The sequence below is a fragment of the Dendrobates tinctorius genome, unplaced genomic scaffold (genome assembly GCF_039654945.1).
Source record: "Dendrobates tinctorius isolate UK_male_01 unplaced genomic scaffold, ASM3965494v1 ptg000062l, whole genome shotgun sequence".
NCBI lineage: Eukaryota > Metazoa > Chordata > Amphibia > Anura > Dendrobatidae > Dendrobates > Dendrobates tinctorius.
In genome coordinates, this window is record NW_027361730.1 from 20,481,109 (window position 1) to 20,497,782 (window position 16,674).

The following is a 16,674-nucleotide window of genomic DNA, read 5'->3' on the forward strand; positions in this document are numbered from 1 at the left end:
TACAAAATGATTTCCAAAACTTTAAACATCCCAAGGAGCACTGTGCAAGTGATCATATTGAAAAGGAAGGAGTATCATACCACTGCAAATCTACCAAGACCCGGCCGTCCCTCTAAACTTTCATCTCAAACAAGGAGAAGACCGATCAGAGATGCAGCCAAGAGGCCGATGATCACTCTAGATAAACTGCAGAGATCTACAGCTGAGGTGGGACAGTCTGTCCATAGGACAACAATCAGTCATACACTGCACAAATCTGGCCTTTATGGAAGAGTGACAAGAAGAAAGTCATTTCTCAAAGATATCCATAAAAAGTGTCGTTGTCGTTTAAAGTTTGCAACAAGCCACCTGGGAGACACACCAAACATGTGGAAGAAGGTGCTCTGGTCAGGTGAAACCAAAATCGAACTTTTTTGCAACAATGCCAAACGATATGTTTGGCGTAAAGGCAGCACAGCTCATCACCCTGAACACACCATCCCCACTGTCAAACATGGTGGTGGCAGCATCATGGTTTGGGCCTGCTTTTCTTCAACAGGGACAGAGAAGATGGTTATAATTGATGGGAAGATGGATGGAGCCAAATACAGGACCATTCTTGAAGAAAACTAGTTGGAGTCTGCAAAAGACCTGAGACTGGGACAGAGATTTATCTTCCAACAAGACAATGATCCCAAACATAAAGCAAAATCTACTGTACAATGGAATGGTTCACAAATAAATGTATCCAGGTGTTAGAATGGCCAAGTCAAAGTCCAGACCTGAATCCAATCGAGAATCTGTGGAAAGAGCTGAAAACTGCTGTTCACAAACGATCTCCATCAAACCTCACTGAGCTCGAGCTGTTTGCCAAGGAAGAATGGGCAAGAATTTCAGATATATGTATTTTTTTTTTAGAGGCGTGGGGTGGGCCCAAATAGAACAATTGCTATGGGGCCCTGTGATTTCTATGTACGCCCTTGATGGTATGGATTATAGTATGTAGTTGATTGATTGTATGTGAACAGGTGTATATATAACGCTATAACATAGTAAATAGATTCCAGCAATATGAATAGATAAGAGCATTATTTTTTAAATGACACCATAATTACCTGATCTGAAAGAGTACATTAATAGAAGGACAACATCTATTTCGATAAGTCATTAACTACAAACATTTTCAAACTTTGTACAGTACTAGCTGAAGAGCCCAGCGCTGCCCGGGCATAGTAACACTGTGGTTATAACAAATTATAATGATTATATATATATATATATATATATATATATACTAGATTATGGCCAGAGCCACCGGACTACTACCTCTAATATCCCACATCATCCCGTCAGCCAGAGCCACCGGACAACTACCACTAATATCCCACATCATCCCATCAGCCAGAGCCACCGGACTACTATCCCTAATATCCCACATCATCCCGTCAGAGCCACTGGACTACTACCCCTAATATCCTACATCATCCAGTCAGAGCCACCGGACTACTACCCCTAATATCCCATTATCATCCCGTCAGAGCCAACATTGTCAGGTTGGTGCTGTCACACTGATTAAAATGATACCTGGGTTGGAGAAATCTGTCTTGTGTTTCTTTTTTTAATCTGTGTTTGAATTTTTAAGGTAATGAGGATGCTTCATGCCAGACAAAGAAGTTCCTGATTCTGGGCTCCCCCTGCAGTCTGTCTCAGAGGTTGGTCTGTGTCAGCACAATAATAAATTGTGTTATTTCCAGCTTTACAGAAGGACGATAACACCATAGAAATGATAAGAATAATAAGCCTTAGGTACCACAACTGTCTACAAGTAAAACTGTTGCTCATAGCAACCAATCACAGCTCAGCTTTCATCTTGTAAACAGCTCTGGTGAAATGAAAGATGCTTAATGATTGGTTGCTATGGGCAACACAGGCAGTGTAACCTGCTGTGGTCAATAAGATGTGCTTATGAAATATATATATTAGATATTTAATATATACATATATATTAGATATATATATATATATATATATTATATATTTATTATACGGGGCTTTACGTGTGGAGTGAGTGTGGCTATGCAGAATGGGCGGGGCTATGTGGAGTGAGCGTGGCTTGATACACACACACATACTCATTTTTATACATATAGATTTGACAGGTTTAATGGAAGATATACAGTATATGTCTTCTGATCACAAACAAGAGAACTGCGGTAATAATTGAAGAAGACGCCAATCTTATTACATTTTTAATACATACATAGCAAATTATTTTAGTCTGCAGTATCAGTTTCATTTTCACTACAAACATAGGCACAAATATCATTAAATTAAGTATTTTTCATAAACAGTACAAACCTAAAATTAAGGGGTTGGCTGCAGAAATATTCCTTAAGAAAAAAAAAAATCTTCCTGACAGTAACGGTATATTATACACCATGTTCGTACATTCCACTACAATATAATACACTACAAAACCACAATAAAAGTGAAGAAGCAAACATTATAGAAAAATTGTATTTAGTGTATCTGCTTGAGAAAACCATACTGCAAGCCAGACTGTAAGAACAACTATGGCTATGTTTAAATGGCAATTCATAACAGACCAATTTTGTCCAAACGCCCCCCTGCAGGATCGGCCGTCCATTTAATTTATGTGGGCATGTCCTCGTTTCTTCCCGTTGACAAATGTTGATGGAAAAGAGGAGTCAGGCATATTGGATTTCAACATGACCAGTCCTTTTGCTCTCGCTGGAAACAAGTCATTTACCAAAGGTTCCAGGCAGTTTCTGTCAGCACAGAATGACTGCTCAAACCAAGTATAGGCGGCTTGGTGTACCCTTTGCGTTAGCAAACATATACTTGCAACATACCACTTGCTTGTTTTCCATCTATAACCGCCCTTCTCGGGCAATATGAAGCCAGAGCTGTCAATCAAAAGAAGAGGAGAGGAGGAGATAGAAGAAAAAGAAGTTGGTGGGAAGGGGCCCTTAAATATATGGCCATGCCATGGTGCATTGAGCGCCAGTAATTGGTTTGAGCAGTCACTCTGTGCTGACAGTGTCTCTTTAAGGCGTCCATGCGCTTTAGAACAAGTTTGACCAAAGACGATGATCATACCAGGACCAGCCAACTATTCGGCACGTCATTGTCTAATCCTTCTCCGGGTATGTAAACTATCGTCAGAGAGGTCTGCAGTCGCTTAACCCCCTCTTGTTATTGAGAACACAGGCAAGCTGACCAGAGTATGCATTGTGTATGAGGAGTTCGGTTCGGTTTGGCCAACAGATATTGAAAATGTATGGGCATCTTTACTCTCCTCTTCCTATTGAGAATATTGAGAATACATGCACACATGGCAGAGTTGAGCATACATGTGTAAGGGAGCGTTCAGAGAAATTGATTGTGTGCCAGACAGGTATCTAAGTGAATAGCGAACCATCTTTAGCCTGGGTTTACGCCCGTCAAGTTTGTAAAGATCTGACTTATGATACAATAGTATTTATAATTAGTATTTATAATTGCAATTTGCTAAGACATTAGCAGGTGACATTTAGAAAATACAGTCATATGTAAAAGTTTGGGCACCCCTATTAATGTTAACCTTTTTTCTTTATAACAATTTTGGTTTTTGCAACAGCTATTTCAGTTTCATATATCTAATAACTGATGGACTCAGTTATATTTCTGGATTCAAATGAGGTTTATTGTACTAACAGAAAATGTGCAATCTGCATTTAAACAAAATTTGACCGGTGCAAAAGTATGGGCACCCTTATCATTTTCTTGATTTGAACACTCCTAACTACTTTTTACTGACTTCCTGAAGCACTAAATTGGTTTTATATCCTCATTAAGCTTTGAACTTCATAGCCAGGTGTATCAAATCATGAGAAAAGGTATTTCAAGTGGCCACTTGCAAGTAGTTCTCCTATTTGATTCTCCTATGAAGAGTGGCATCATGGGCTCCTCAAAACAACTCTCAAATGATCTGAAAACAAATATTATTCAACATAGCTTTTCAGGGGAAGGATACAAAAAGCTGTCTCAGAGATTTAACCAGTCAGTTTCCACTGTGAGGAACATAGTAAGGAAATGGAAGAACACAGGTACAGTTCTTGTTAAGCCCAGACGTGGCAGGCCAAGAAAAATATCAGAAAGGCAGAGAAGAAGAATGGTGAGAACAGTCAAGGACAATCCACAGACCACCTCCAAAGACCTGCAGCATCATCTTGCTGCAGATGGTGTCACTGTGCATCGGTCAACAATACAGCGCACTTTGCACAAGGAGAAGCTGTATGGGAGAGTGATGCGAAAGAAGCCGTTTCTGCAAGCACGCCACAAACAGAGTCGCCTGAGGTATGCAAAAGCTCATTTGGACAAGCCAGTTACATTTTGGAAGAAGGTCCTGTGGACTGATGAAACAAAGATTGAGTTGTTTGGTCATACAAAAAGGCGTTATGCATGCGCTGTATTGTTGACCGATGCACAGTGACACCATCTGCAGCAAGATGATGCTGCAGGTCTTTGGAGGTGGTCTGTGGATTGTCCTTGACTGTTCTCACCATTCTTCTTCTCTGCCTTTCTGATATTTTTCTTGGCCTGCCACTTCTGGGCTTAACAAGAACTGTACCTGTGTTCTTCCATTTCCTTACTATGTTCCTCACGGTGGAAACTGACAGGTTAAATCTCTGAGACAACTTTTTGTATCCTTCCCCTGAAAAGCTATGTTGAATAATCTTTGTTTTCAGATCATTTGAGAGTTGATTTGAGGAGCCCATGATGCCACTCTTTATAGGAGAATCAAATAGGCGAACTACTTGCAAGTGGCCACTTTAAATACCTTTTCTCATGATTTGATATACCTGGCTATGAAGTTCAAAGCTCAATGAGGTTACAAAACCAATTTAGTGCTTCAGGAAGTCAGTAAAAAGTAGTTAGGAGTGTTCAAATCAAGAAAATGATAAGGGTGCCCATACTTTTGCACCGGTCAAATTTTGTTTAAATTCAGATTGCACATTTTCTGTTAGTACAATAAACCTCATTTGAATCCAGAAATATAACTGAGTCCATCAGTTATTAGATATATGAAACTGAAATAGCTGTTGCAAAAACCAAAATTGTTATAAAGAAAAAAGGTTAACATTAATAGGGGTGCCCAAACTTTTACATATGACTGTATTACTATGCTTAAAACTGAACGAGATGGTGGGGGAATTTATCAAATGATTTCTGCCAGTTTTGTGGTATAAAAAATAGCACATTTTTCAGGACACCATATATGCTCTAAAATTTGTGACTTTTCTTATTATTTGCTAGTTTTGAAAAAGAAACTGATAAAAGTGGGCACGGCTGGCTAACCAGCAAGTCACTATAAAACAGATAAAATAGTTATAGCACGCTGAGATTTGATTTTACTCCGAGTGAAACTAAGCCTTTGGATGCCAATTTATAAATATGGCATAATTTACTCCCACAAATTTCATTCTAAAGGTGTTTCCCACTACAATGATATTGATGAGCTTTGCTTAGGATAGGTCATCTACATTAGATTGCTGGCAGTCCGACAACTGGCGTCCCCAAAGTTAATGAATTGGAAGCGGACCTATTGTACCTGGGAGCAGGCACTAAACAGTGTGATGGAGCTATGGTTTTCCTCTCCATATACCGTTACATCCAGTCACTGCAGAAAAGATAACATTTGATCGTTGGTGGTGCCAAGTGTTGGTGTCACAGGTATGTCAGAAGCTGCAGACAGTCACACTGCACCTGGCTGCAGAAGGTCTCTGTGTTTGGCTTTGCAGACACCTTCTTAACCCTTCTGACTCTTTGATCCAGTGGCAACATTTCTCCGGTTCTAATTGACACACCTGGATCGGGGTGTTTATAGACTCACAGCCTGCTGCTCGGAGTTGTCGGTGATATTTCCATTTACCCTGTTGAAGATTGGAGCTATAACAGTCAGCTATCTTCCTCTTTGGTGTTGCTGGTCTATGTTACATCTCTGAGTCTACTCAAGATAAGTGTTCCCCTTGTTCATCTATCCCAACTGTCTTTAGTAGTAGTGGGGATCGACTAGTTCATACCCTGTCATTCCCTAAGCAGGGCTTATCGCCAGGGTCAGGCAGGGATTAGGTTGCTGATCGGCTATAGGTGCAGAACCTATATAGAGACGTTTAGGGCAGACAGGATGACTTTAGATTTGCCTAGGGATCTCCACTCCCCCCCCTTTTCTAGTATTGGGCTCCCTTCCCCTCATCCCTTCATGTTGCACTTAGTCTTTCCTGCACTGTGCATGACAGTTGGTTTGCCACTAATGTGATATTGATAACCCATCCTATGGATATATCTTTGACATCATTATACTAGACAACCCCTTTAAGACCATTAAATCTCCCTGCCATGGTTCTCATTTATCAATGTACTTAAACCTGGTTTTTCATTTTGCATTTTAGCCCAAAATAATGTTCCATCTGCTCTTCCACATATTTATGAACCATTTACCCCAGAATATAGAGCTACTTGCGCTGTGAAACCTCAGTTTATAAACATGAAGTGAAGATTACTGATTAACCCGAATTTAGACACATTTCTGAAATGCAATTTATTTTGTAAAAAAAAAAAGGATGTAAAATAAGTTGCAGATGAGAAAAAAAGTCTGTCTTGTGACATATTTATCAAAAAAGTCAAATAGTCAAAAATGTGTCACAAGGTATGTCTATAATAATTACATTACACGAGCCTACATTTTAAGTTGGATAAAAGTATGCAATGTGGTCCTTTGTTATATATACGGTAAGCAAAGCTTTACACTATGTGACAATGCATAGTTTTAATATTACAATTATTATAACTATTAAAAATAGCAAAATTTGTGACCTTGAAATAATTGCTACAAAAAGCAACAATTAGAATGAATCAGATTGGCAGAAAAAACATATTGGGTTATTGTATCTTTATAAATATCTGCTTTACCTTGGTCGGTGAATGACACATATATATTTGACAGAAAAAAGCAATGCTTTGTAATAGTAAAATGTTGCCTTCTGCCAGCTGCTTCATTGCATTTCGCAGAGAGTGTAGCTTCCCAAAAATCCAATGCAATCATTGACAATGAAGAAAAACGGAAGAATTACATGAGAAATGGAAACATCAAATGGTTAACATGTCAGGTTTAGAAATGCAGAACTTATAGCTGCATTATACTATGCTATATGTGAAATCTGTCTTAGTTAAGGCTACAGTAAAACTCAAAAGATGTCATCTCCAAAGATGTCTTGATAATATAACTAATCTTTAAAGCGGTGGTCTTATGAATTACTAATTGACATAATGACTGTCAGTTGGCCATAAAGTATTTAGCCCAGTTGCAATTGCAACTATATACCTGACTGTAGGTGAAGAGCAGAAGTAGTTTGTATATAATCTTTGCAAACCTAAATCCCCAAAAGATGTTTTTGTCTGCAAAAGTAATTTTGGCAAGGACTTACTAGAATTGTGCTGTGCAGCAGGTGCAGAACTTTATTAGTGAAGTCCACTTTGTTTCTCCTTTTACTACTGAGATGTGTCTAACCAAGAAATGATATGTTCGAAATACAGTCCAGCTTAGTAATAAGTTAAAATAAATAAAATATGTACTGTATATTGAGAACTCTTCATTTTGTTTGCAGAGTGAATTTCCGGTGGTGATTTGTTCACACCTCTAACTAGAGCCTGATAAATTAAGCTAAAAGTTGTGCGTTAAAAAACGTATTCTGGTTCCCCATGTGCTAGGTAGCCAATATATTAAAAACACATGTGACATGCACACATATGAACAAGTTGGTAGAACACTCTTCATACCACCCACTATTGCCAATATATTGCCATCCAAATTACTAGTGGTGCCATAAACCATTAGTCCCAAGAGATTTTCCTGATGTATACTGTAACATTGCTGTAGGCCACCATTCACGAGACAAAAGCCAAAAATATGTATTCTTGGCCTCCTTCTGGCTTGTATGTTCCAGCAAATTATTATTTTAACTTTATAGGAAAGTGAAGCGAATGGTTCTTTCCTATAAAGGGGGGTACTGCAAAGAAATGCCAACCATCCAGTATACGTTTCTTTACAGTAGGTGGACAAATGCTGCAGCATCTATCATGACTGTGGCCACCATCAGGCGCATACCTTCTGAGTGTATGTGCACAACACTGGGCACAAACGTAGTGTGTAGGGTCTTAATAAAGGCACCAAAATTTCTACTGGCACAAAAATTAGTAAATGATGATTTTTTTTTACCATGGTGCTTCTTTAAAGATATCTTTGCGTTTAACCTAAATCATGTGATGTTCCTTTGGCAGCTAGTAATATAAACAAAGATTATGGATGCCTCATCTGCAGATATCCAAAATGTCAAAACCCAAGAATATATACTTCCTGGGTATTAATGTACCATGTACGTTTTACCCCTGAGACCTGTGTACAGGCAGAAAAGACAAAAACCCAACAAGAGGAGTTCACGAGATGGGCAATATGTCATCTTCGTCATTTTCCTCTGGTCCACTGCTCGATTTGGATTGAACACTACTAGGCATTTCTACAGCATTTGCGAGATGTTGCACTGGTGGAGGCTTTTTTCCTATGGAAGTAGTTTTTAGCGGATTTTCTGAGCTTGGAATAATGTCCTTGGCTGGAGCTCCATTAGTCTGATTTCTTGCCGCACAGCATGTGTTTGTCTTGTTTAACAATCTGGCTATCCACGCTATGGGAATTATTTGTTCTGAACTTTCCTGAAGTCTTTCTCCAGTGTCCAGAATTGTGCAGTGAAGGTCAATTTTTATAATTATGTTATTCTGAAAATACAAAAAAAAAAAAAAAGATATAATCAATATAATATTTTGCTGCCCACAATAATAGGTGATAACTACTATTTTACAAGAAGACAGTGCCAAGTATAAAAGCTGTTGGTTATTCCTCACCTTGTACTTCTGGAGGCTGCAAAGCCTGAGCATATAGTCCACTTCTCCATCTTCATCCATGGTCAGCAGGGAATCTACCGGATCAAGTCTGTTGTCTGATAATTCCACAGAATCCTAATTGACACAAATGGACAATTAGATGTTTAACAAGTGTCTGGAATATTAAAATAAAGAAAGCATTTGAATTGGGCAAGCGTATTTTGATAACTCTTTAAAGGAATAGCGTAACTTAAAGAGGTATTTCATTTTCAGCAAATTATCATTTGTTAGATATTTTTTTGTATCAATGCCCTAGAGTTTACAAGCTCCTTGCTGCGATTCAATGGGAACCTTCTGTGATCCAGTACACTAATCAGAACATTCGTGTACCCATCATCAATGAAAACAAGACATATGTAAGAAACGGCAATTTAAGTCCTACACTTGCATTGCCTTCTCATACGGCCTGTGGTGTGACTGGTGGTTGCGTGGTTAATGGGAGGTATTTGTCACAGGGTTGGATGCTCCCTGCGATGCAACTCGGAGTATTTTGTCTTTATTGCATGTGAGCACTAATGTCATTTAGTGCACTTGGGTCCAGGTTGCGGGTAGCTATTAGAGATAGGAGGGTCTGGCTACCTAATTACCTCGCACCGTGGTTAGGGGGGCTCACTGTACCCCGTTTTGCCTGAAGATATGTGTGTGGTTGTGTATGTTTAAAGACCTGTGGTGATGTCATGATCACCTGACCAGTGCATGTGATGTTACCTCATCTTGGTGTGGTTAAGGCTACCTAACGGAGCCTGTGTGTTTGAGCACAGGTTGCAGTGCTGGCTAGGCTGAGCCAGAGGAAGGAGTCCTGTGAGACACCTCTGGAGTGGACGGTCTGAAACCGTGAGTGATACTGACAGGGTCAGTGAGATACCTCTGAGGACAAGAGGTATTCGGGGACCTGTGTGGCTGACACCAACAGGTAATGGACAGGAGTCTGTGTTGTGCTGACCGGGGTCAGTGAAAGACTGTTTATTGGATACCTCTGAGGACAAGAGGCATCCGGGAACCGGTGTGGCCAACTGGTAACGGACAGGAGTCCGTGTAGTGCTGACCGGGGTCAATGAAAGACTGTTTAGGCTATAGAGCCTGTGTGCTGGATAGGGCACAGCCTGTGTGCCCACAGGTCTGAGGGATCAAAGCCCTCATTATGGACATGGTTATTTTGTTTTGCCGGATCTAAAGGCTGACTTACTCTGTGTTTGTGCTGCTGGGGATATGGAGCAATAAACCCAGGTGAACTTTTAAGGAAAATTGAGTCTTCCTGTATGTTATATTGCTGCCAAGCAAGTACACCCCAACCCGCTAGTGATCGCTACATCACAGGCCATTCTTTGGGCATCAGAATGCTGCTGTGACCAAGTTCCAGACTAGGTCGAAACGTCAGCCGCTGGTTCAGTATTATGTTAATATATTTACATCATTAATGCATTGGATCAGTACATGTGTGATATTCAATTTTCTCTTTTTTCCTATTAAAGGATACATTATTTCCAAATAAACCAGGTTGCATTGCATTAAGTGCTGTGTTTTATAAGTATAATTAACTGGACTAATCTACCAATGTGTGCTACGGTAATATATCGTACCTGGGTGCTGACCATAACCATAATAACAGCACAGATATTAATTGGTAGTAAATAATAAACATTCCTATTGAATGACTTCAAATATAGATATAAAAACTATGGGGAACTGATAGAAAAAGTATACTGGAAAATTGTAGAACTTTTCATTATACAACAAAAATCTATACTTGCTGAAATATTACCCTTTTAAGAACACGTGTGGTGCCAGCACTGAGTGTCCTCCTCTGTCAGGAGGAAATGAAATTTACTGTATTGCTGCTGGCAGACTTGGCCTTCGGTCATAGGAGTGGGCCGGCATGGATTTTTTCACCCCTCAGTGCAAGTGAGTGATGGCTGAAACCAAACCCCTGCACTGAATGACAGCCGGCTCCTTAATAGGGTCAGGTGTCAGTCAATGTGGCGGTGCAGTTCCAGCCACTGATTACTATGCACAGAGCAGTGACTGAAGCCACGTTGGCCCACTCCTGTCACTGAAAGACCGAGACTGCTGGAAGGAATAAAGTTAATTTCCTCCCTCCAGCGGGGCTCTCAGTGTGGCGGCCACACAATGTTAGACTGCTATTAACCTGCAGACTGACCTCATATCTCCAGGATAATTGGAATAGGGTTTGATAATTGGGCATTAAAATTTTAACAACTGTTCAGAATTACATGGCAGTGGCCCCTTCTAGGGCAATAGTTGCCTTTGGGCCTGTGAGGTCTTTATAGTGTGACCCAGTAAAGATCTAATTGAACATTAGACGGCAACTGTTTAGAAACAATATGATGGTATAACTGGTGAATTCTTAAAGGGAATTTGTCAGCAGGTCTTTGCTATGTAATCTGAGGGCACTATGAGGTAGGGGCTGAGACACTGATTTCAGTGATGTGTCACTTAATAGGATGTGTGCTGTTTTTTCAATATAATTAATGCTTTATTAGTAGAAGATTATCACTGCTGGTCTAGCTGCCCACATGCCTCCGGGCCTAAACACGCTCCCAACGCTGATTAGCAGCTTACTGTCAATATACAGTGTACATAGAAAGCTGCTAATCAGTGGTGTGGATGGGATTAGCTTTCTGAGCTGGGCTACATCTACAGTCGCAACTGCTGCAACCAATAAACTAAGTGATACATCGCTGGAATCAGGGTCTCTTTTCTTTCATTATGCTGCTCTCAGATGAGTTAGCAAAAAACTTCCCTTTAAGTAGAAAGTACCCATTATAGGATATATTGTATTGTGAAACAACTTTTAGCCTTGTTTTAGTTTTCAATGAACTAAGATGCTGACTTACGGTAGGTTTGTAGAGAATAATCCTTACATCGGATAAATGAGGAGGGGTCTGAGTCAGTTTTGCAAAAGTGTGTATGAGGTTTGAGAACACAACTTTAAATCGCAGTTCAGCTTCCACTCCACATGAGAACTTTACCACTTGTTTTGGGATTTCTGCAATATATTGAAGAACAAAAGGTTTAAGAATATTTTGGTCTAATTTTAACTATGGTTTAAAGAAAACATGTTACCAGATCAAAAATGACCCGCTTTTGCTCTTATTTTATTCCTGTGATTGCCCTAATATTCTGTTTTATTTTTTAAATCTCTCACATGGTTCCAGAGACATAGTCCTTTCATTTGGTGATAATGTTTATGGTCTTTGCTAAAAAAAAGGGAAAAAAATGGAATTGTCAAGAGAGCAGTAAGAATAAAATCAGAGCAAAAACTGACCATTTTTGACATGGCGACAGGTCCACTTTAAGCACACAAATTTTCACATGCCAGTATTTCGATAAGTTTCTTTGCAGTAGCCAAAACCAAGAGTGGAAAATAAATGGTGGAAAAAAGTATAATGAACAGATCTGTGCTCTTTCCGTATTTGGACCCACTCCTAATTTTGGCTTACAATTACGGATTAAAAATATTTTCTGAAATGCTAAAGTTGCATAGTTCAGAATTGTGTATTTTTATCCATTGACATGAATGTTGAGAGAGCAACCATAATGGAAATCGTGAGCAAGAGTAATTGTAGCTTTTTGCCCATTTTTTCTGTTATTAAAGGTGTTACATCCTACCAGTACTATCCTGATCCTCCTAGCTGTGTCGGTCTTACCTAGGTCTGATGTAACATCACTTGATATAATCCTCATGATTACATAGTGCCACACTGTGCGCTGATGACAAATTATAAGCCTTTTCCCATCGATCGGAGCTAAGCTCTCTCTAAGTGGCAGGTGCCAACAGCCAGCACCCGCATCTAGCAGCGGCGATCAGAGCAATTGCCGAGCGCTGCCTTTGATGTGAGGATGATGATCTATGACAGCGTCATATGAGTGATGGGGTTTTCCTTTTGGCATCCATAGGGTGCTGAATGTGGCTACATTCTATGTACTCCATTGAAGCCCAGCTTTATTTAAAAAATTAAAATAAAAACAAATATTTGAATCCCTACAATTTTCATAATCCAAAAATAAAGAAAATCAAAACAATTAACATATTCGGTATCAAAGTGTTCAAAAAGGTTTGTTCTTTGAAAACAGAAAATTAGTCAACCCATACGGTTAACAGGATAATCAAAACAGAATCTTCAGTAAAAATGTAATAAAAAGTGATGAAAACATTGTATATGCCCCTAAATGGTAGCAATAAAAATATAAGCTCACCAGACAAAAAACAAGCCCTCACATAGCTCAACTGGCAGAAAATAACAAAGATCCGTCTATATACTGTATATATGTACAGTCATATGTAAAAGTTTGGGCACCCCTATTAATGTTAACCTTTTTTCTTTATAACAATTTTGGTTTTTGCAACAGCTATTTCAGTTTCATATATCTAATAACTGATGGACTCAGTTATATTTCTGGATTCAAATGAGGTTTATTGTACTAACAGAAAATGTGCAATCTGAATTTAAACAAAATTTGACCGGTGCAAAAGTATGGGCACCCTTATCATTTTCTTGATTTGAACACTCCTAACTACTTTTTACTGACTTCCTGAAGCACTAAATTGGTTTTGTAACCTCATTGAGCTTTGAACTTCATAGCCAGGTGTATCAAATCATGAGAAAAGGTATTTAAAGTGGCCACTTGCAAGTAGTTCTCCTATTTGATTCTCCTATAAAGAGTGGCATCATGGGCTCCTCAAAACAACTCTCAAATTATCTAAAAACAAAGATAATTCAACATAGCTTTTCAGGGGAAGGATACAAAAAGTTGTCTCAGAGATTTAACCTGCCAGTTTCCACTGTGAGGAACATAGTAAGGAAATGGAAGAACACAGGTACAGTTCTTGTTAAGCCCAGAAGTGGCAGGCCAAGAAAAATATCAGAAAGGCAGAGAAGAAGAATGGTGAGAACAGTCAAGGACAATCCACAGACCACCTCCAAAGACCTGCAGCATCATCTTGCTGCAGATGGTGTCACTGTGCATCGGTCAACAATACAGCGCATGCATAACGCCTTTTTGTATGACCAAACAACTCAATCTTTGTTTCATCAGTCCACAGGACCTTCTTCCAAAATGTAACTGGCTTGTCCAAATGAGCTTTTGCATACCTCAGGCGACACTGTTTGTGGCGTGCTTGCAGAAACGGCTTCTTTCGCATCACTCTCCCATACAGCTTCTCCTTGTGCAAAGTGCGCTGTATTGTTGACCGATGCACAGTGACACCATCTGCAGCAAGATGATGCTGCAGGTCTTTGGAGGTGGTCTGTGGATTGTCCTTGACTGTTCTCACCATTCTTCTTCTCTGCCTTTCTGATATTTTTCTTGGCCTGCCACGTCTGGGCTTAACAAGAACTGTACCTGTGTTCTTCCATTTCCTTATTATGTTCCTCACAGTGGAAACTGACAGGTTAAATCTCTGAGACAGCTTTTTGTATCCTTCCCCTGAAAAGCTATGTTGAATAATATTTGTTTTCAGATCATTTGAGAGTTGTTTTGAGGAGCCCATGATGCCACTCTTCATAGGAGAATCAAATAGGAGAACTACTTGCAAGTGGCCACTTGAAATACCTTTTCTCATGATTTGATACACCTGGCTATGAAGTTCAAAGCTTAATGAGGATACAAAACCAATTTAGTGCTTCAGGAAGTCAGTAAAAAGTAGTTAGGAGTGTTCAAATCAAGAAAATGATAAGGGTGCCCATACTTTTGCACCGGTCAAATTTTGTTTAAATGCAGATTGCACATTTTCTGTTAGTACAATAAACCTCATTTGAATCCAGAAATATAACTGAGTCCATCAGTTATTAGATATATGAAACTGAAATAGCTGTTGCAAAAACCAAAATTGTTATAAAGAAAAAAGGTTAACATTAATAGGGGTGCCCAAACTTTTACATATGACTGTATGTATATATATATATATATATATATATATATATATATATATATACACACATACATATATTTTACAGACTATGGTACAAATACAGTATTTTAGTGATAATTTTCCTGAGTGCCTATAATGTTCCCGGGCACATAAACAAAAACTCACCCAGTCAGAAAGGGGTTAACACAAATTGGTTGTAGGCATTACCACTTCCTAAAGCGAACAATGTAACAGGAACTAAGATGGGGATTACCAAAGACAGTTGATGTTTTACTAATAGTTATGTGCATTAATTATAAGGAAGTCTCTCGGCTTCTTAGAAAGCTCAGGTTATCAGAGGGAACTGTGCGACAAAGTCTTTTATTTCTTTTCATTTAAAACATAAGTCAAGAATTCTCTCCCAGTGTTGAAAAATGATACAAAATGAAAATTGTAAAACTGCAATCACTCAGTTTATCTTTAAATTTACTAAAAATATTAAAACCCATGGCCTTGGAAGAACTGACTGAAAAAAGAATATTTTGACTTTTGGAAAATATTTTTTTTTTAATTGATTAAATCACTTCATAAATTTAGAAATGCTAACATTCCATACTACTTAAAAAGTAATGCCCCCTTTAGACGGCAGATGCAGGCTGTTAAACGACTGCCTATCGGCTACATACATGCTGATCGGTGGACATTTACTTGTCAGTTACGCTGGGGATGTGCTGCCCCTTATGATGATCTTTTATTTGTCACTTACACTGGGGGATGTGCTGCCCCTTATGATGATCTTTTATTTGTCACTTACACTGGGGGATGTGCTGCCCCTTATGATGATCTTTTATTTGTCACTTACACTGGGGGATGTGCTGCCCCTTATGATGATCTTTCATTTGTCACTTACACTGGGGGATGTGCTGCCCCTTATGATGATCTTTTATTTGTCACTTACACTGGGGGATGTGCTGCCCCTTATGATGATCTTTTATTTGTCACTTACACTGGGGGATGTGCTGCCCCTTATGATGATCTTTCATTTGTCACTTACACTGGGGGATGTGCTGCCCCTTATGATGATCTTTTATTTGTCACTTACACTGGGGGATGTGATGCCCCTTATGATGATCTTTTATTTGTCACTTACACTGGGGGATGTGCTGCCCCTTATGATGATCTTTTATTTGTCACTTACACTGGGGGATGTGCTGCCCCTTATGATGATCTTTTATTTGTCACTTACACTGGGCGATGTGCTGCCCCTTATGATGATCTTTCATTTGTCACTTACACTGGGGGATGTGCTGCCCCTTATGATGATCTTTTATTTGTCACTTACACTGGGGGATGTGCTGCCCCTTATGATGATCTTTTATTTGTCACTTACACTGGGGGATGTGCTGCCCCTTATGATGATCTTTTATTTGTCACTTACACTGGGGGATGTGCTGCCCCTTATGATGATCTTTCATTTGTCACTTACACTGGGGGATGTGCTGCCCCTTATGATGATCTTTTATTTGTCACTTACACTGGGGGATGTGCTGCCCCTTATGATGATCTTTTATTTGTCACTTACACTGGGGGATGTGCTGCCCCTTATGATGATCTTTCATTTGTCACTTACACTGGGGGATGTGCTGCCCCTTATGATGATCTTTTATTTGTCACTTACACTGGGGGATGTGATGCCCCTTATGATGATCTTTTATTTGTCACTTACACTGGGGGATGTGCTGCCCCTTATGATGATCTTTTATTTGTCACTTACACTGGGGGATGTGCTGCCCCTTATGATGATCTTTTATTTGTCACTTACA

General features: G+C 39.4%; 1 protein-coding gene across 2 annotated transcripts in view; it reads right to left on the reverse strand.

The window, feature by feature from the left end:
• Window positions 1–5,491: 5,491 nt before the first annotated feature.
• Window positions 5,492–16,674, reverse strand: part of LOC141092980 (mucosa-associated lymphoid tissue lymphoma translocation protein 1-like) — a 102,203-nt gene continuing 91,020 nt past the window's right edge. For both annotated transcript variants that reach the window (XM_073579365.1, XM_073579364.1), the window contains exons 14-16: window positions 11,835–11,986; window positions 8,941–9,054; window positions 5,492–8,814 (exon numbers count right to left, since the gene is read on the reverse strand). In XM_073579365.1, the coding sequence (XP_073435466.1) occupies window positions 8,479–8,814; window positions 8,941–9,054; window positions 11,835–11,986 (602 nt within the window). In that variant the 3' untranslated portion in view covers window positions 5,492–8,478. The remainder of the gene's footprint in view (window positions 8,815–8,940; window positions 9,055–11,834; window positions 11,987–16,674) is intronic.